This window comes from Habropoda laboriosa, unplaced genomic scaffold (genome assembly GCF_001263275.1).
Source record: "Habropoda laboriosa isolate 0110345459 unplaced genomic scaffold, ASM126327v1 scaffold204, whole genome shotgun sequence".
Classification (NCBI taxonomy): domain Eukaryota; kingdom Metazoa; phylum Arthropoda; class Insecta; order Hymenoptera; family Apidae; genus Habropoda; species Habropoda laboriosa.
Window position 1 is genome coordinate 1,722,151 of NW_017100385.1, and position 20,184 is coordinate 1,742,334.

Sequence of the window (20,184 nt, forward strand, 5' to 3'; positions counted from 1 at the left end):
ATATTCGTAAGTTAAAATTGATATACACGAAGTTAGCCAGTAACAACCTGAGATTACACTGGGATATCGTTGCTTTCTATATTGTTATCTACAAATTTATTGAATTTGTGATTGTTTACTTAAAGTTTTTAACAACAAGAACTGACAAGTGCGATCTTACAGTCCTTGATATGTAGTATATGCAATCAATAAGAGATAACTAAATTAATAACTAATACCATTTACAAATTACACAGAATTATACAAATATATTAAACAGTAAAGGAAAGTGTATTATGATAAAGTGTAAACAACCCATATTGGAATACTTATAAATGCAATTAATCTGGACAGTCATCTCGGAATATAAATGAAAGGTGCAAGGAAGACAGAAGCAAAAATTACAGATTGTTGTCTACATTTTTGCTAGTGAATATGTGGGTGTTTTTTACAAAAATAACAGATTTTTCGTAATTATTATACGTTTAGTATTGTTTTTCATTTTTTCGATAATCTAAACATGTTTTCCATAATATTCAACTTACGGAAAATTTTAGAAGATACTATAGGTAAAAGTATATTTTTACATACATATTATTGGTATGATATTATGTTATATATATATAAAAAAAAACCGAATTTTTTAATACTTCTATAAAAATAAGATACAAACATTGTATAATGAATAATTTATATAATATTGTTTTAGTTGAATATATCGATGTGGATTTTACACTTTGGTTGTCATGGCTTTTAATGCCAATGTTAATAACATTTTTACTTCCATTTGCAATTGTAGTATTATTATACTTAACTGTATTAATATTATATGTATATAAGCTACACAGGTGGGTTTTTATTACCTTGATCATAGATCAAAAATAAGTTTTACAATTAACATTTTATTTTACATTAATAGAGTTAAATTGAGAAATGCATATGGATCAGATTGGAGGAATGCAGCTCGTAATGTGGTAGCTGCAGTATGGGATGCACATGGTTGGATTTGGTATGGTATGTTGTAAATCAAATTGGGCATTTGCATTTATAATGGGATATATAATAGTTATTTTCATTGCATATGATTGATTTTTATATGATTCTTTTGTTTTCTGTTAATCAATAATATTTCTCTACACATTTTTCAGGGTATGAAACAATTGGACTAGAAAATATACCAGAAAATGAACCAGTGCTTTTTGTTTACTATCATGGAGCTATTCCTATAGATCTTTATTATTTTATATCCAAAGTATTGCTTTTAAATTCAAAGCTAATTCATACAGTAGCAGATAGATTTCTTTTTAAATGTCCTGGGTGGTCTATTATCTCTGATGTGTTAAATGTCATACCTGGTACAGTTCAAACATGTTCTGCTATTTTAAAAGAGGGAAACATGCTTGCTATTTCACCTGGTGGTGTTTATGAAGCTCAGTTTGGAGATTCTTATTACCAATTAATGTGGAAAAAACGAGTGGGTTTTGCGAAGGTTGCATTAGATGCCAAAGTGGTATGTTATTTTATTGTGCCTTTCTTTTATATTTACATCATTTTGAAATATTAATATTTTTGTAACAGTGCATAATACCTTTGTTTACAAAAAATGTTAGAGAAGCATTTAGAACAATAAGTTGGGGTAGAAGAATGTGGTTAAGAATATATGCTGCCACCAGATTTCCTTTTGTACCTATCTATGGTGGTTTTCCAGTAAAATTGACAACATATGTTGGTAAACCAATTCCATATGATGCAAATTTTACACCTGAAGAGTTACAAATTAAGGTAATGGAAGCAGCAATTCAACTTTTTCTTTTGTATTTGTCAAGTTTTAAATAAAAGAAGTAATAATAATAAATTAAAAGCTTAGTAATTGTAGATTTATTATTACTGTTTTCAGGTTGCTGATGCACTTAATAATTTAATAAATGAACATCAAAGAATACCTGGAAGTATATCATTAGCTTTATTAGAGAGAGTATATACTCCAAAGGAAAAGCAGTGATAACTTAGCATATTTGCAAATATTATAATGCTATATCTTATGCCATGAAATGGAAAAGTATTTAAAAATTATTATACTTTTAAATATATTTAATTACTAAATAGATTCTATTAAACTTACAGTTTATGTAAGTTAAACGATATTAGCTTTGTATTAACGAAATTGTACTTATTTTTAAATAATTTATGTATTTGCTTATGTATTACGTAAATTTTTTATGTCTTATCTTAATAATCGATACATTTTTTATATAAGTGTTATAAAATTGATATTTATAATTTTATATATATAATTGACAACAATTTTTAATTTATTTTACAAATGTAAATTTCATTTTATTACGACCAGTGCTATTAATATAAGTAATTTGTAAATATATTTTTTATTGCAAGCATTTGCAGTATGCTTGCAATTTGCCAATAATTCCATAAAATATTGTATAAGTACTTATATTTGTTCCTTTATTTATTAACTTTATACACGAAAATAATAATAAAGATAATAAAAACCTATCTTTATTCCTTTAAATACTATCTATTTAATCATAACGTTACTTTACAGCAATTAGTTATGTACAGTGTTTATGTTTAAATGAGTGAATAGTTTTTTTGAAAAAATATGAATGAAATAACATTTGCTTCAAATTTACCGGGTCGGAAATGTTAGCATCGATCGTCGTAATGTTAACCGGAAGATCTGAAGCGCAGCGAACCTAACGGCGGCTTTTACAGTTAAAATTTCTTTCCCGAGGGTATCTTCAGATACCTTGTTATATTCAGCGAACGGCATTGGACTGGCATCGTTTTTTGCAACCACAAGAATCACGTTTATGTGAATTCTACTTACCGGTGCAAACGCCCGACTTCATAGAATAAAATTTACAAGCTCCTTCATCAGGAATCCGATTTCTGTGACAAAAAATTTGTAGTCATGGGCGTGGATGTGGAAGTTCTTTCTCCTGGAGATGGTAATTATTCTGTACACGATATTCTGCGATCTTTCACTTTTCTTTTTCGATCGTCGCTCCTCTCATTTCAAGTCACACATCGATGATTCGTTTTCTATTCGACTTCGATCAAATTTCATTAATTGTATAGCGATTTAAGCATGCCGGAAACTTTTGTCGGCGTGATTTATTTACAACCTGAAAATCTATGAAAAGCATTCTTCGTCAACGATTCCCTCCAAATAAGGTGATTTCGATCTTTAGTTAACACGCGTGATGAATGTGCAAAATTCTAATACTTGTTACTTTTCATTTATAATGGAATATTTCTTGTAATGGTGTGTTTTATCTATGTAGGTCAGACATATCCGAAAACGGGGCAGACTGTAGTCGTTCATTATACAGGTAAATATGTTTTATATCGTTTTCCTATAAAATTACATAATTTCATTTTTAATACCATATCTGGAATTTATACATTAAGACACATTTTCATTAAGCAAGGTATTAGTTATCTATAAAATTATTATTTATTTTAGAACAGAATTTAAGTGGAAGCAAAATGTATATTAGTTAGAAATAAATTTACTTAACACTTATATAATCATTTAGGAAATTATTTTGAATTTTCTGATAATTTAATTAATAAATGCCTAATAGGTACCCTTGACAATGGAAAAAAATTTGACTCCAGCAGGGACCGTGGGGTTCCATTTAAGTTTAAAATAGGTAAAGGGGAAGTTATTAAAGGCTGGGACCAAGGAGTTGCTCAAATGTGTGTTGGAGAACGTGCTAGGTTAACTTGTTCACCAGATTTTGCCTATGGTAGCCGAGGACATCCTGGAGTATATCCTTTAACATGAAATAAACATTTATAGCATTGTGAATTGCAATAATAGGGAGATAAACAAAATTTTATAGGTCATAAATGTATTTTTATATATTTGCAAATGAAGTGTGTTTTATGGCAGATTTACATATGCTTAATATTGATATGGTTATTTATTTTTCAGTATATAAAAAAGACATTATTGATTCTTTAAATATAGAAGGAATAAATTTAAACATATAGATTTTTTGCAGTCTACTATCTTATGTTGCACATTTTTGTAGTATTTAATATTTTATTAACCATATTAATTTACTTATAATGACTAAATAATTTAATCATTATTGCCATTACTATTTATCTATAAAAAGTTAATGTCAACAGTTATTAGTATTATCCTTGACATAGGCACACTATTCCTCCAAATGCTGTTCTCATCTTTGATGTGGAGCTATTGAAGGTGGAGCCTTGAAGAATTCTCGAGGGTGTACCAAATCAACTACACACATCAGAACCACTGATAATTAAACGCTTCAAATTGCATTATGTTAAGTAGTCATTGCATGAGTGATATGTCTCACATACTAATCTTAATTTGATTGCTCATAAGAAAAAAAAAAAGAAAATTTAAGACTTCCATTCTGTGTTCCACTATTGCACAATTATATAAACCACAAATTACAGTTGTACAGAAATCTTCAATGACCAATTAATGTGGAATATTAGAACACTTTTTACACATATTTATGTCTAATGGGGTTAAAGTTTACACATTGCTCGTTTTGAGGCTGATATTGCATTCCTATTATGAGTAATTAAATTAAATAAATCTTGAAGCATTTGACATGTAATCTGACATCTGTGTTCATTCCAATTACTTAGTACTTGGTAAACAACCATCTGGATATTTTGTACAAAATCTTTCAATGATGCAAAAAGAAATAATTGTACTGATAATGTAATAGTATGAACCTTTACACGGAAAAATTCAATAAAAAAATTGTCTTCAAGTATACGAATATATTTATTAGCCCATGATTAATATTTGTTTGTCGGAATTTAATTTTTTATCGTTTATATACACGTCAAATAAGTTTAATTTGTTTTTATTTCATATCAATATTTTAACTTTTTCACCTATAAATTATTTCAAAATTTTGTTGCATTTTTATACAATTTTATACTAGTAGTGTGAAGATGTAAAAGCAAGTTTTTTAAACAAGACAACATTGACAATACATTACATGTCTTGCCAATAACACGATATTAATACAGAAATATGTTAGTATTTACTACTTTCTTATAATAATAAAAGGAAATATGTTACAAATTGCGCACCACTAGTTTACATATTGTCATAATTAAACTACATTTTTTAACTTATCTTTACAAGCCTAAAATGCAATGAGTTGATCAAAAGTAATATCCAACTTATGACTAGAAATAAGTTATACTACTAAATATTACAGTGTCTAATATTGAATAACTATTATTACACGCGTTAAACTTATCAAAATGAACTATATGTAAAAAACATTTTCCTCTGTTTTTAACGTAAAAAGTACAAATAAATTAAGTTGATTATAATTGACATCTGACAATCGCAGTATTCAACTTAATAAAAATCTTATAACAAGACAATTATTTGTTACTTTAATAAACAAATAATTCCGGAAATAGTATTTCATAAGCTGGTGCTTGATTTGGTTTGGTATCTGTTGGCGGTCCACCTGGTTGCGTTGTATTTCGTGGATCAACCGATAATGTGTTAAAGATTTCTGAGAGTTTACTTTGTAAAACATCGTGCTGCAAAATTATTTATGATTGTCTGTGCTGCTTTTTTTCAGTATGTAATTTATTTATTAAATTGTTATTCTTATACCTTCGGTTGTGTCTTTGATACCAAATCTTGGAATGGTGCGTTTCTAAAGAAGTGCGATAACTGCAATCGTTTTTCTTCTTCCTTCATATTATTATTATTACTTTCTGTTAGAATTCGTTTCATACTTTCAAAGGTTAATTGTTTTCCTGGTAATTTCTGAGAATTTTCCTGGAAAATGTAGAAGAAATTATCAGGAAGTTAGAAGATAAAAAAGTAATTTAAGGAAAGGGTGTACTTCTTGAACGCCAGGAGATGAACCACCACTATCTAAATCTGTGGCACCAGAATTAATATCAACTAATGAATTTCGTCCAGCACTTTCAACCCATGAATGCCTAAAAATATGAAATGTTGATAGTATTAAGATAATATTATAGATTAGATAAGATTAAGGCGTTGCAATTGATATTACCGATGTTGCAGCGAAATACTGCTGTAACCAGATCCCTGTTGCAATTTTCCACTGTCAAGACCAGCTCCTTTCAAACATTCACTCAAAACAGTTTGATCAACTAATAGAGCAGGTGCTAATCTAGAAGATAAACTATTATCATACTGCGATTGCAAATCAGGCAAAAGATGTGGTGCTTCCTTTCGCCGTATTTCTACAATCTTAAAATAAACAAAATAAAATTAGTAGTTTTATAAAACATAAAAATATTAAAATTTTTGTTTGAAGGTATTTGTTACTAAACTTACTTTATTTCCATAATCCATGAGTGAGGTGATATTACAAACGTAAGATATTAGTACCAGCAAACTAATGACAATAGCGTGCAAATTAAATTTAAGTGAAATACTGATTTGGCCACTTGTTAAAGCTAAATCTTGAAGACTCAGTACTAATCTTAGTAGCTCCAACACGGTTTCTTCTGAAGCCAATTCCACGGCAAGTAATGCCAATGTTGTATATATAGATTCCACATTTTCTACCTTGTTACTTGCCAATTCTAACGATTCGTATAACGCTAAATAAATTTCAGGGCCATGTTTACGAATAAAGATCACATCTGGCCTGGATGCTTTTTCAATGGTAAGATCAAGTTGTGCAACGTTTACTCTATTCAATAAATACAATAAAATCACATATGAGTAAAATAGAGTAAAATAAAATGTTTAGTGTTTAGAATATGAGATAATCAAATAGAGTAAAATAAAATGTTTATCATTGGTAACTTACGTAGGCTTCGCGAGTTTCGTAATATTTTGATGCCTGTCAATTAAAGTATGAAAGATTTTTTGTACTAAAAGTCGCATTTCGGCATCAGCTGCAAGCGACATTCTTAATAACGGTTCCAAGAAACTGGGTGGAAACGTTGTATTTAAATGTATAGTTTGATATTTTGTGCCGACCTAAAAATAATTATAAACATATCGACAAAGTGTACTCAATAATAAATATATCTTACAATATACATTTTAATTGTATTAGTAGCACATAATTACTTTTAAAAGTGATTTTAAAAGAATACTTTGAAGTAATACATCTCCTTTACCAACTGAAACTATACGATCTGGTTGACTGTATGGTACTTTACTCATTATGAACATCATAATTTCTATTTTCTGATAATCTGGTAGATGATTTGCGAATTCTCCAAGGGCATTAATAAGTGCCTCTTGATATAACTGTTCATCATTGCTTGAAGATTGGTTTCTTGTTACACTGACTCTGAGATGTGATAGGAGAGAATTTATTATTTCCAAAACAGAGGGACCTTTAAAAATATATTATTTTCATTAACGATACAATATAATTGAATTAATTTACTTCGCTAATTTATGTACTTTTTTATTATAACTTACCAACACTTTCACCAGCTGCAATAGAAATAATTTTGGACAAAGTGTCTGCAATACTTGTTCGAATTTTCGGAGACGATTTCGAATGATCATCAAGATGTGTCATTAATGCTTCCACAACTGTATAAGAATATTGTGACTAAAAGAAGTTTAGTATATTTATATATTTTATAGTTACTATTTTCCAAGTATTTATTGATAAATTTCTACGAACCTGAATGGAAAACATAATTATCCTAAATGTATGAATTGCAAAGTAATTAGGAACCCATAACTGATGATTATCTAAATGCCTACAAATGATTTTCATTATATCAATACCTCTGTTACAATATAAACACATTAATTTTTGACAAACCTTAAAACAGGTCTAATAACACATCTAATATGACCAAATGATGCTCGTCCTACGAGTTCTCGCATACAGGTTTCCGCAAATTGTGGTGGATCAGATCGTTCTTCCGTTGGGCTGTCTGGTGTTGCATCTTCTTTACTAGAATATCTACTAAGACAAATTTGTTAATATGTGAATAATGACCAAAGTACATTATGCATATAAGCACTAATTTCTTTGTACATATCACCTTGAGTTCTGCATGTTATATAGCAATGAAGGAACAATTTTATCCATGTGAACAGGTTCCCAAATGTTTTCTACCAGATCATCAGAAAGTGTTTTTCTTACGACACCCTATGTTAAAAGTTTCAATTAATCAATCTATTTTATATTTAATTAAATTACAAAATTAAAGTAACAATATAAGAGACTTCTCAAGGCATTAAACATGTGATGAAAATCATGCCTGTAATCCTTGAATTCCAGCAAGCCGTATCTGCTTCCGGATTGCGGAGTCGTTATGGTTGGAGTGGCACATTGCAGAGTATTTTGATACAAAGAAATCGTAACGTGTGTGATAAGACGGCGTATCTTGCTCGATGTTGGCAAACCGGACAAACTGGAAGAAGCCAGCACTTTGTTCAACTGAATTCAAAGATGCCAAAATACAATTATTTTTGATGCCAATAAATCATAAGTAACAGAAATAATAAAAAGTAACACTAAATAATAGAATATATCTAAATTTAAGAATTCCATATATACACTTGAAATTAATTATTGAAACTTACAGATTGTGTTGCCAGTATTTGTAATTGTGGATCTGTAGATTCCAACAATTTTTGTACCATTTTCAAAAAGCTTTCAACAAATAAATTCAATGTTTGAGCATGGCATGCTACCAAAAGTTGATCCATTGCTTCCATAGCAATGACAACAAATCCATTTCTTCTCCTGTTAATGTAAATGCGGTTCTTTTAGTAATTTCATACTAATATATAAAAATATCTAACATATCTAAGGAAGAGATTCATATTTTGTAACATAATTCATTAATAACATGTAATTATTTGAATGACTGGCATATACTATAAGTAAATAAGAATTTACATTAATTGCATGAATAAGCATTTTTCACAGTTATTAGATTAATCACATATAATTTTCTACCACTTCAGTTATTTATGACATACCTGTAAATGTCCCTGGAAGCCCTTTGAAACAAGTACTCTCCAATTCTGTCTAGTTTTTCAGGGCTACTTAACGAATAAAAGGTCAATTTTTCCATGTTATTTTTGACCAAGCCATCCTAATTATAGAAATATTAATTCATATCATAAAGGATACTAGTGTTAATTTATTATATCACATATTAAGATAAATAGTGTACATTTAAAAACAATAAAACCAAAGTTCAAAATTGATCCTAAGAATCGGTATTCTTAATATTCAATATTTAAATTTTGTTATGACTTTTATTTTTTAACTAAGATTTATTTACTATCACACAAGTTTTTTCCAGTTATCACCCTGCTATGTATATGTGTGAATTATGTTAAAACTATTGTAAAATTAAGCTACATTTTAAATTATCAAGTAAATTAATGTTTCATTCTTTAACCTTGATTATATGCAAATACCTTTAACATAAATAATTATATGTAATTTGTATCAATTTATGTATCAATATCAATTTGTATCAATTTGTATCAAAGGAAGATAGAAGATAGATATAAATGGAAAGGTAAAATAATACTATAAAAACAAAGTGAAAACAGTAATAACATAAATTTATAAATATTTTAGTAAGTATGGTTGAGTATAAAAAATATTTATCTTTTAGCTCACTAAGTTAGGTAATAATTAAAACAGTCCAGGCAAAGTAAAAAGATTTATATGAAACTATTAGTACTACAGACAGATTAAATTTACTTAACTCGAATACACTAAAAAATTAATTATATAAACTGTTGGGAGAAAATATCAGAGGAAATATATGAATCTCACGAGAATTTACTAAAGATACGAAAACTATAAAATTTACCTGAGGATTTACAGGAAAGATATTGTCAACGAGTCTTTTATATCGTGGGCGTAAGGCTGAACAGCACCAGCAACAACCTAACAAAAATAGAAAGATAATATTGCAGGTGGAAGATATGATACCATGGAATTTATCAAATGATTGGTGAACGTGAATGAAATGCAACTGAAATTGTCATTCCATGAATAAATTGTACATTTGTTAACAAAATCACAATATTTACCGAACATTTCGTTACGATCGAATCACAACTGTGCACACGAACAGACACTTCGATCGACTGATATTATCAATAGAGTGTAATTTTTAGTAACTACTAAAAACACTGCACGATTCGTTTTATGTAATTCTTATTTATCTATAGAGCTATAGACGTTATGAACTTTTCTAATAACTAGGATATATATGAGTTAAGTTATAAATAAGTAAATATTTCCAACTGTACGATACTCGAATTTACACACATCTTAGGTGACAAAATTTTGTCGTGAAGAAAGTAACGTCGGTAATACCTATTTCGTTTTTGACGATTCAGAAAGATCAATACACTGCAAGTGCAGAAAATAGTTAACAGATGGCGGCACAATTCGTATTTCCGCTATAAATCATTTTTTGTACGTTTTAAGATTTGATGATTACAATCGTTTAATTATGATATTGTAACATCATTCTATTATCATTTCAAATCTTGTTATATTTCTTTACTTTATAATATAAATTCCCTAATATCTCAATACGTAATTAATAGTAAATACTTATCTATACTTTATTCATACTGAAATTCGTAAAATAAAAACAAAAACTACGAAATATTTCCTTAAAAATGAAAATTGCTTCAACGTTGTCGCGTTTAATCATTTCAATACTGTCAAGAATTTAAATACAAGCATACTTCCTGTTTACCTTACCTTCTGCAAATTTGTTCCATTTTTACGATGACGAGCAACTATTGTGCCAGCACTCGTATTTCAATCAACGCTCCATGCATTGTCTGCATGCTTCATTTACGTATTAAATTTTTATATGTCACATCAAGGTATCATTACACTTAAGATTTTTTTAAATAAGATATAATTTACAATTCACAATTATAAACTAAAACTTCACACTTCCTGAACAAAGTGATTACACAGAGAAGTTTAATTCTCACTTTAATTGACTACAATGAGCGGGAAATTTAAATGTATTCACATCAAATAACAAATATACATTTAAATACTAGCACAATTTTACAGTGAACTCGTTATACACTTAATGCTGCATAAAATATCGCGTGGTCTTTCACGTAAGAAGATTGATTTTCCACTTGTTATCCCACACAATCACTGCGCCGTGCACACAAATATAAACAGAATGGACTGTATTCTTTTCCGTTGTAATGGGCTACACGTATAGCGTAGCAAATGAGAAACTGTTTCAAGGGAAACGTTAGCACGCCTGTCAACTGAAGTGATTCAGGAAGGGAAGATATTCCGGATGTTGACACCAGGTTTCGAAAATCAATATGAGTCTGTCGCGCGTTCATAAATGGTGGCTGCATGGGAATCGTTTTATCGCTACTCGATACGTGAAAACTTATTTCAGTCGTATTACAGATGTCACGATATGTTGGTCGATGTTATTTTCAGAATATAAGAAAATTAGAATTTTATAATAATGGTAATAATGGTAAATGAAGTGCAACGATAAAAATTCTAGGTTAGCTGGTAATTGAAAAATTAGTTTTCATCGTGGTATTTAATTTTTATCAATGTTGTTGCTTTTAATATTAATTTTGTATAATTTAACGTTGATAGCAACAATTCTGAATTATTTCCAAACATCTCGGGAATTATTGTAATTTTATTTTCCGAGAATGAAGTTAAAAATTTTCGTCCTAAATTTAATATTCATTTGTATAAACCATTTACAATAAAAGGTTCGTCTAAAGTAGCGAATATGAAAACCTAATTAAGTGGCTTGTTTTTGCCCTGTTTTTCACCTTGTACATTGCAGTCGATAAATCGAATCACTTACAAATTTGTGTCACCATTTTCACTGTAAACAAGAAATATTCCAATATGGCGAAAATTTTACAGCTGATCGGATTGAATTATTTCGAAATTTCCGTTGAAACGCGATCGTACCAATTCACGTGTACATTCTTTCACATTCGTCACGTACAATTTTATATAATTATTAAATATACCTATGGAAGAGAAATAAATGCAGATACAAATGTGTCAAGTACACATGTAGCAACTGTTGCGAATCTCGATAAGAGTCATGTGAAAGCACGTGTCCATCAACTTTAATCAGTTCTCTCTGTTCACTCGCAAAAAGCGGATGAAAGTTTAATTTCGCTAAAATGGTACAGCGTTACGTGAACTATTTTCTGAATATAAATAAAATATCCTCCCTATCGTGTGAAATGTAATTAGTTGAATGATTTTACGATTATTAGTAATTGATTGTATCGATTAGTAATTCATTACTAATTAATTTCTGAGTTTAATATAACACATTAGCAAGGCACTGTGTTCCAGTTACTAGGAAATAATGCAATACTACGTTTATTTTATGTAATAAAAAGAAATAATTTTATTATTAATAATGACCTTACAAATCACTGGTAATAGTAATTCGAGTAATTTTGAAAAATACAGCATATTTTACATTAAAACTGGAACTACAATCGAACTTAAAATTGAATCTACACTTCGTTTAACTTCATTCGATCATACACTTCATATACAGTGTCATTTATTCACCAGCTCCTTCTTAATGCTCAGTTTATATATTATTTTACATACTATTCATATGCACAAAAAATTACTACATCCTATAAAAAAAACATACTCCACAGACATGTACAAAAAATTCCAAAAGAAAATTCTTAATCACATATCTGATCAAGCACGATCGAAAGATCCAGTATTCGCGACGAAACAGATTTCAAACGAACCAAAATCCTCCAATTTCAAAATCACAAAATTCAATTACACCCACGAAACGTCCCCCAAAAGACGCGTCGGTAAACAATTCTTACTTCACCAGGTTCGTACGGAATTATCGCAATAAATTATACTGATTTCGTTACTCACAGCCAGGGTCAGTGCACTTCCTCACGAGAGACTCGAAGACGTCAGGCATCTCCGTCTCGAGGCAACATCTTATCATAGCCATCTCTTCGCGCAACCCCAGTATCCCATCGGTGATTTCATGTAACCATTAAGATTCCACCCTTTCAACACACCGCCTTACACCACACTAACTAATTCGTGTTCGTGTCAACGTGGCTCCTTACGTAAAAGCCTGGCTGACAGAAGAGGAGCCCGGGAGATCGAGCGGGTTTAGTACGAACGCGGCGTCGACGCTCGGCGTCGCGACGCCCGTGCCCCACTAACCCGCATTCCAAGCACGAGGCTACCCTTGGCAATACTTTCCCCGACTACGTCACGCGACGAGTGCGCGCCTGTGCGACGGGGTTGTCGACGTGGGACAGAGGGGTTGAGGAGGGTGGAAGTCAACCCCGTGGCGCCTCCGCTATATAATAAAGGGTATTCTACTCAGGGTCGCGGTTCGCGTAAATCAATGCCAAAAGGGAGCAGAATATTTCGAGATAGGACAAATGTACAGGGTGACTCGAGAGGAGTCTCACCCTATCGACACATTCCATGCCGCGTGGGTCTTGCACACACCTCACTTCTGGACTTTCCGTTCAGGCCGTTTCCTTCCGTTGACTTAAACCGTGCGATTACGGCGATAATTTTTCCTTGTATCTTAAACGTTACACCTCTTTCTTGATAACGATGATTTTGGCCATCTTATAAATATTAGAAGACATATAGGGTGAAAAGCGAAACTGTTAGTCTCGACAATGTGGGGCGCATACGACCTACGTCGCGTGAACGGCAAGTCATCGAAAATTGGTCCGGCACGGAAAAGGGTTAACCATTTGACAGTTAGGCCCGTGACACGTACAGCGGATAGTTTTTGCAAGTAATTCGTGTTTATAGATGAAAATTGGACACCCTGTATATTGCCTTTGTAACACTATACCTTGTATATTGAATAAATGAAGAACGATGATATTCGCAATCTTTAAGCCGACACCTCTTGTGCATTTGTTTGGTCTTTGAGTGACTAGCCTGGTAATCTTCTTTCTTGTAGTGTCTTCCTTTCTAAATCTTCCTTTTTAAATTTTAATACTGGAATGATTTGTTTTATATCTCGTCTTTCCGCTAAAAATGCGGAAAACATGTTACAATATCCTAATGGTATGAATTTACGGAGAAAGGAAGTTTGCGTATTTTTGGACAATCCTTTTTAATATTAACAGTATTTTATCCTAAGCTTTCACGTTAAACTTATTGCTAATTTGTCCAATTTTTGTGTACGTATAAAGCGTACCCGTTCCGAACAGTGCAAGAACATAATGAGATTAATTACTGTTGTCGCTGAACGATGACGTCATCAAGACTGCTCCACTGTCCTCGCCGTCTTTGGTATGGCACAATGTGTGGGTCAGCCGGATAGGCCCACACGTCTGCGGGGCCCATTATGGAACCATCATTGACTCACGCGATGCTCGAACTTAAGCATTATCGCCGGTAACGTATCAGAACAGAATATCTGATAAAAACGTCCATTCGTTAATTTATCCTACAACCATTGAACGGACTGAACAATTTAATTTAACGACACTTATATTCCACGAATGAAATGAAAAATTATGCGATAGTAATGTAACACTTTTAACAGTTACCTGTTAGGTCGTGCAGTATGAAGTATCGGATTTCTAATCGTTCGTAAATTGATCGTTCAAGTGATTACTCGAGTGTTGAAGAATTTTGGAGAGTTTAATGGTAATGTTTGTTTGAATTCAAAAAATTATTTTTATTCCTCCCTGAAAAATCCGATATATTTGGCTTTTGATGTTGTCCATGTTATGTACCTAAATACATATTAACCCTTCGACAGTTTATCTCGTTTGAGATTCGGGCAAAGAGTTAAATGTTCGACTGTTTCACTCAAGAGAGACTCTTAGGAAGAAAGTTAAGAAGGGACGAGATATTATTATCATAAGTATGACGTAGGGTTGTATATCCCTTGTTTTAAAAAATGATCATACCCGACGTAATTATTAAAAAAATACGTGTGAAATATAAATTCTTTTTTACCGTAATTCATAATTTTATTAGACTGTCAAAGGGTTAACTATTCATCGTAATACGAGAGTTTCAAGTGTTCTGTTATATCCTCACTTTTAGTTAAGGTTAAATCGTAGATTTAACAGAGTTCGATTCGATTTTATTTCACATTCTACAACTTTTTCATCGGATGTTCAAATTAATCAACTGATTGTGTAGATGTGAATTATTTTATTTACACCAGAGTATTGTACATTTGATATTGCACGAGTTATGTGCTCTCTACTGTACGAGTAATAAAGTCAACGTAGGAAGTGACACGAGTGAAGGCATCAGGTAAGCCAACAGCACATGGGAAAACCCAGGAAACAATACCGACAAGGCTGCCATCGTAAACAAGAGGACCGCCACTGTCGCCCTACGGTAAAAAACGAAGCATATTTATCCGAATTATTCTCCTCTCAGCGTAATACGGGAGCAAAGTTCAGAGAAAAAATTCTTTCGATATACAGTAGTGCACACATAAGTGCACATAGTGCACACTTAACCCTTTGACTGCGGAGAACTCTCGTACGGAACCATCAATATAAAATAGAAGGCGCGATATTCGCATTTCTGTCATACATCGTTATGGTTATTGATCAAAATAAAAAGATTAAATAATGTACAATAGTATTGGGGCCTTCATACTCAAATAGGAAACCGACCGGAAAAATAGAGAGGGAGATCTTGGCGTAGTGTGCATAGGCTCGACTTTGCCAAACTAAGGTCTCTCACGAGTTCGATTCTCGTTGAGTTCCTCAAAATTTTTCTTGGGTTCCTACAATAAGGTGTTAGGGTCTCCATACCCAAATAAGACACCGACCAGGAAAAATAGAGAGGGAGATCTTGGCGTAGTGTGTAAAGCCTCGGTTTTAGAGAGCCTGAGGTCTCTCACGAGTTCGATTCTCGTTGAGTCCCTCAAAATTTTTCCTGGGTTCCTACAATAAGGTGTTACAGTAAGAAAAATGAAACGTAGAGGGCGTATATTTACGTCTTTCGTAGTCAAAGGGTTAAGTGGGGAGGTGACTTCTGACGATGAATTTAACTAAAGAAAAGAGAGGAGATGTGTCTGAGTGGGATACCGATATATCAAGTGTCAGTCGGGGAGGTGACTTCTGACGACGAATTTAACTAAAGAAAAGAGAGGAGATGTGTCTGAGTGGGATACCGATATGTCAAGTGTCAGTTGATCACATTCAAGAGTCGAACTCCACTCCGAAGTCCCATTTCCAAGAATTGGTGGGGATAGCGACGGACGCTTAAGTGTGCAAAAATGCGGACGCTTATGCGTGCACTACTGTGTATTACTGGTGAAAAGTTTCGAACCACTATGCATTGCAAGTTATACGAAAGTTTTTAGAAAAAAGTTATGAATTTCAAGAATTTTTCAACGAATTTTTGTAAAATGATGAATTACACGCATAAGAAATAATACAACATCATTAATCTGATGAAGTAATATTAAATCGTTAATTTTGGGAAATGTATAATGTAAATTTACTACGTACCAAACAAGCACCGACACCCCCCTCTTTAAATGTGCACATTTGTCCAGGATAGATGCGATATTGTGAGATGTATTCCTGACAGACTTCGTTACTCAAAAGGTACACGGTTGCTGTGCGAAGGTATTCAGGCAATGTGCGTTTAGTGGTGGTGGTCTGTCCCCAACCGGACATTGTGAGTGCTGCACCAACTGGTGGATCAGAAGTGGCCAAGGAAATTGGGCTCTGGTATTGATCAATACTAACTTCGTCAGCAAGCTGAAATTATTACATGTATTGATATTATTCTTTATCAGTAGCAAAATATGCACATTAGTTATAAACTAACAATACACTATTTAATCTATAATTTATATTTATTAATTAATAAATAATATATACATATATGTACATATTTGTAAATTAATACAATTAGGTGTTTATTAATTTATAAGTACATTACTATATGTGTAAATTAGATTTATAAATAAGAAAGGTACATTTATATTATCATTTATACGCTCACGAGAATATGTTATCTAAATAATTGAAATATCAATATTTTTATAAGTAGCATTGTAAACAGATTACAAATTTTACTTTTTAAATCAATTTACCGAATGTGCTTTCGTATACGCTATAATTGACGGAATTCACGGTAATCTTATTTAAGAGAAAAAAATTTCAGAAATGTGCAAAGAACAAAGTAACAAAAGCGTTTGAAACGTATCAGTGGCGGAAATCTCTCGTATTATTGACTAATACTAACATTTCAGGTTGATTAAAATGAAAATTGCTCATCTACGTTTGCGACAAAACAGTGACGTATTAAATAAAACCAAAGAATATTAAAAAATGTCAATAATAGTAGGGAAATATTTGATAAATAATCTTTAAAAGGTTTATATACCGATATCATTCGAAGTAAGTTTTAGTTCTATAATATTGATCATAAAATCGTTTACTTACGGTGACAACAGCAACGTCATTTTTGAAGGATTCAGATATATCGGGTTCGAACGCAGGGTGGTAAGTGGCCGCGGCAACAAGGTGGGTATGACCGCCGCTCGCAAGACTAACTGATCCTGTTACGACAGTGAAACCAGTGAATGGAAAGGATACAGTACCGTGGATACAGTGAGCAGCAGTGACGACGTGTTTTTTGGTGATCAGGATACCACCACAGAAATGCTGTCCGTACAATCTAAGTGATACTTGATAAGGGAATTGACCAGGAAAGGCGGTGGAGCCTCTGACAATAAGCATCTTCGACACCTTCGAAACGGCACCCTCGGCGAAAGTTGCTATAAAAATGAAATCTACAAGTAATCAATCGGTTTACTTATACAAGACAAACGAAATTTTTAGGTCCTTTATTTCTGTTTCAATGTATATGCACAGCGTATGAAAGTATGAAATTTGATCTTTGTCAGTGGTTCAAAGTGAAATTTCGCTCGTGTAGAAAAGAAGAGAGTTTCTATGGGTTCTCATTTCGTTTCACATTAAAATCCAGAACAATATCGCAGATTTACATAGTTCTCGTTGAATTTTCTTCCTTTTAAAAATGTTTAACTCACTTACTGCCGAGGAAGACGCCAGCAATGAAAACGAGAGCTAAGGTGAAACGCGACATTGTTACTGGAGGATCTTTGAAATTGAAATGAAGACGAAGTCGAATTGAGATATCTGTTTTATACGAATTTCTATGATTGTAGTCGACCTTGAGAACAGTTGTGTATTATTTATGTTAAACAGATTACATAATAGTTTTCCATATATGGGGTTAAATACGATGATTAACGGGTTTTTCGTACTGGTTCACTTCGTATGTCAATGTGAGTTTAACTATCGATTATTGAGTAGTCTGTGATGCGGTACACTTGTACCAACAATACAGTGTAAGATACATTGCAGTGGGCTTCAATACGGTAGGGGAAGTGCGTGTATACTGATGTGCGTGTGATACTGATGTTACACTTAATTTTGTTACGATTAAAAGCGGTATTCCTGTTCCAATCAAATTTTATCAAACCTTATTCTGAACTACGTAAATGTAAGTATTCTTTTATGTTTTATTGATTTATGTTTTAACAATTAAATGTAGTTTAAGATCCTTGAGTTTCTTTTATTCTTTTTCTTTTGCTATTGTAAAAACGGTTAATAAAAATATTGGATCACGTCCATCGGGTAGCCCCGGACACTTTTATCTGTTGCAAATTTGACAATCGTACATTCTCCTAATATGATGGTTTGTCCGCTTATATCTTTCCAAGATTCTGTATAATATAAATAGTTTTATAAAAAATGCCGAAATTTAAAGGACGAATAAGCAACAAAGGTAAATGGGATGAAAATAAACACGAAAGACGCAACTGTTTATGTCATGAACGGTGAATTATCAATAAGATTAGCTACTGAAAAGTGTACCGTGTCACGTAGTTCTCTACAAGATAAAAAGCGGTCAAGAAATAACTCTTAAGCCGAAATTAGGTCGCTTTGACTTAACTTTTAACGAGGAACTTTCATGGCAACTTTATAAAATAAATAAAATCAAAATAAATCTTTGTGCAATACTTCCTCATTTTTTAACGAAATTACGAAAGATATGAACTGATGTATATTACTTTGTCGATTTTCTGCGTAATTGAAATTTCTATCGATGTCTCACTTGATTATTCGTTTAGTTGCTAATTCGATCTCGTAATTAAAAAAACATTGTACTAAAAATCGAATAAAAATTCGGATACTGGAGTACTCAGACACGGATTTCGATATCAAGTTCAGATTATAACGAATATTTTGAATACTCGGATATCGGTATAGCAAGAGCCACTTAATCCATAATGTTTTAATGCGAGATCACGGATTCTCCGTAACTTAATCGTCCGCCATCGCTATTATTTCTCACGCGTTGTCGTTGTTATCCTTGTTTCTCGAGATGGCGGGCATTTCAGCAGCATCAATGAATGGAATAGAACGTGGATAAATCGATCCAGGTCTGCAATACGATTCGACGCAAGCCTCTTCGTTTGTAGCTGTGTACATGATTCGGTGCTTGTTTATTCGCTCGATTTCCAGTCGTATCATTCATCAGATTCGCAGAACTTCGGGGTTCGAAGGCGCCCCGCTGAGGTCGACGTACGATCTACAGATTCTATCTGATTCCATCTGGTGATGTGCGATGGTAGAACTTGCCACTCTCGTTACGATTGCGTCCCGTGCATTGATCTGTGTGCGCCATGCTGTTCCCGGGACAAGCGAAATCTTTGCATCGCATTGTTTTCAGCTGCTTTCGTACAGTTCTCGATGTAGGTGAAGCTTCTTCGATATTTAATGTTCGCCTAGCGGGCGAATATACACATTCCCTGGTTGCGATGCCACGGGTCAGGTGCTTTATAACACGTTTAATGCAGAATTATGGGGGATAAGATTCTGTGGGAACGGTACAGGGACAATGAAATTTCGCGTACAAGGTGAAATTTCAACGAACACTCGTAATTTGAATGGTTCGAGTATCGAACTGGTGTAAAAGTATACTTAACACATTTATCTCCGTTTATTTTTCACGATACTCGTGATTGTTCAACTTTTTTTTTTTCCACCTTCTTTGAACTTAGCATTGACACTATTCCTTCTCTAAAGTAGAAAGATTTGACTGGCTTGTTATAGAAAATTAAACTAAGAAATCATAAAGTGAATGCATG

At 32.4% G+C, this 20,184-nt stretch overlaps 4 protein-coding genes across 5 annotated transcripts; 2 read left to right on the plus strand and 2 right to left on the minus strand.

Annotated features, from left to right (window-relative positions):
• Positions 1–499: 499 nt before the first annotated feature.
• On the plus strand, positions 500–1,981 carry LOC108575063 (transmembrane protein 68). The gene is made up of 6 exons (XM_017937769.1): positions 500–548; positions 689–827; positions 899–993; positions 1,128–1,489; positions 1,558–1,761; positions 1,877–1,981. The coding sequence occupies exons 1-6, from the start codon at positions 500–502 to the stop codon at positions 1,979–1,981; spliced, it is 954 nt and encodes a 317-aa protein (XP_017793258.1).
• Positions 1,982–2,769: 788 nt separating this feature from the next.
• On the plus strand, positions 2,770–4,351 carry LOC108575034 (12 kDa FK506-binding protein). The gene is made up of 4 exons (XM_017937732.1): positions 2,770–2,948; positions 3,285–3,332; positions 3,588–3,774; positions 4,171–4,351. The coding sequence occupies exons 1-4, from the start codon at positions 2,912–2,914 to the stop codon at positions 4,226–4,228; spliced, it is 330 nt and encodes a 109-aa protein (XP_017793221.1). The 5' UTR covers positions 2,770–2,911; the 3' UTR covers positions 4,229–4,351.
• A 1,058-nt stretch (positions 4,352–5,409) lies between these two features.
• LOC108575030 (protein EFR3 homolog cmp44E) lies at positions 5,410–12,987 on the minus strand. Of its 2 annotated transcripts, none has more exons than XM_017937727.1 (16): positions 12,906–12,987; positions 9,823–9,899; positions 8,972–9,087; positions 8,570–8,732; positions 8,245–8,397; positions 8,026–8,132; positions 7,800–7,943; positions 7,656–7,734; positions 7,445–7,580; positions 7,085–7,356; positions 6,819–6,991; positions 6,338–6,698; positions 6,051–6,250; positions 5,874–5,973; positions 5,639–5,794; positions 5,410–5,562 (listed from the first exon to the last, which is right to left on the minus strand). In XM_017937727.1, the coding sequence occupies exons 1-16, from the start codon at positions 12,985–12,987 to the stop codon at positions 5,410–5,412; spliced, it is 2,472 nt and encodes an 823-aa protein (XP_017793216.1). The 2 variants fall into 2 exon arrangements, with proteins under 2 accessions (XP_017793216.1, XP_017793217.1); XM_017937728.1 differs by lacking the exon at positions 12,906–12,987 and adding an exon at positions 10,046–10,106.
• A 2,238-nt stretch (positions 12,988–15,225) lies between these two features.
• LOC108575018 (chymotrypsin-1-like) lies at positions 15,226–18,113 on the minus strand. Its single transcript, XM_017937707.1, has 4 exons — positions 18,062–18,113; positions 17,450–17,799; positions 16,505–16,759; positions 15,226–15,372 (listed from the first exon to the last, which is right to left on the minus strand). The coding sequence occupies exons 1-4, from the start codon at positions 18,111–18,113 to the stop codon at positions 15,226–15,228; spliced, it is 804 nt and encodes a 267-aa protein (XP_017793196.1).
• Between the last annotated feature and the right edge of the window lie 2,071 nt (positions 18,114–20,184).

Coding starts and splice junctions, on each gene's coding strand:
- LOC108575063 (XM_017937769.1), top strand. CDS start 500: ATGTTTTCCATAATATTCAACTTACGGAAAATTTTAGAAGATACTATA. Junction 994..1,127: donor ACATGGTTGGATTTGGTATG/GTATGTTGTAAA, acceptor CACATTTTTCAG/GGTATGAAACAATTGGACTA. Junction 1,762..1,876: donor CTGAAGAGTTACAAATTAAG/GTAATGGAAGCA, acceptor TACTGTTTTCAG/GTTGCTGATGCACTTAATAA.
- LOC108575034 (XM_017937732.1), top strand. CDS start 2,912: ATGGGCGTGGATGTGGAAGTTCTTTCTCCTGGAGATG. Junction 3,333..3,587: donor TGTAGTCGTTCATTATACAG/GTAAATATGTTT, acceptor AATGCCTAATAG/GTACCCTTGACAATGGAAAA. Junction 3,775..4,170: donor AGCCGAGGACATCCTGGAGT/ATATCCTTTAAC, acceptor ACATAGGCACAC/TATTCCTCCAAATGCTGTTC.
- LOC108575030 (XM_017937727.1), bottom strand. CDS start 12,987: ATGGCTATGATAAGATGTTGCCTCGAGACGGAGATGCCTGACGTCTTC. Junction 8,398..8,569: donor AAATACTGGCAACACAATCT/GTAAGTTTCAAT, acceptor GGCTTCTTCCAG/TTTGTCCGGTTTGCCAACAT. Junction 6,992..7,084: donor TTTTAAAATCACTTTTAAAA/GTAATTATGTGC, acceptor AATTATTTTTAG/GTCGGCACAAAATATCAAAC.
- LOC108575018 (XM_017937707.1), bottom strand. CDS start 18,113: ATGTCGCGTTTCACCTTAGCTCTCGTTTTCATTGCTGGCGTCTTCCTC. Junction 17,800..18,061: donor TGCTGGCGTCTTCCTCGGCA/GTAAGTGAGTTA, acceptor GATTACTTGTAG/ATTTCATTTTTATAGCAACT. Junction 16,760..17,449: donor ATGACGTTGCTGTTGTCACC/GTAAGTAAACGA, acceptor TAATAATTTCAG/CTTGCTGACGAAGTTAGTAT.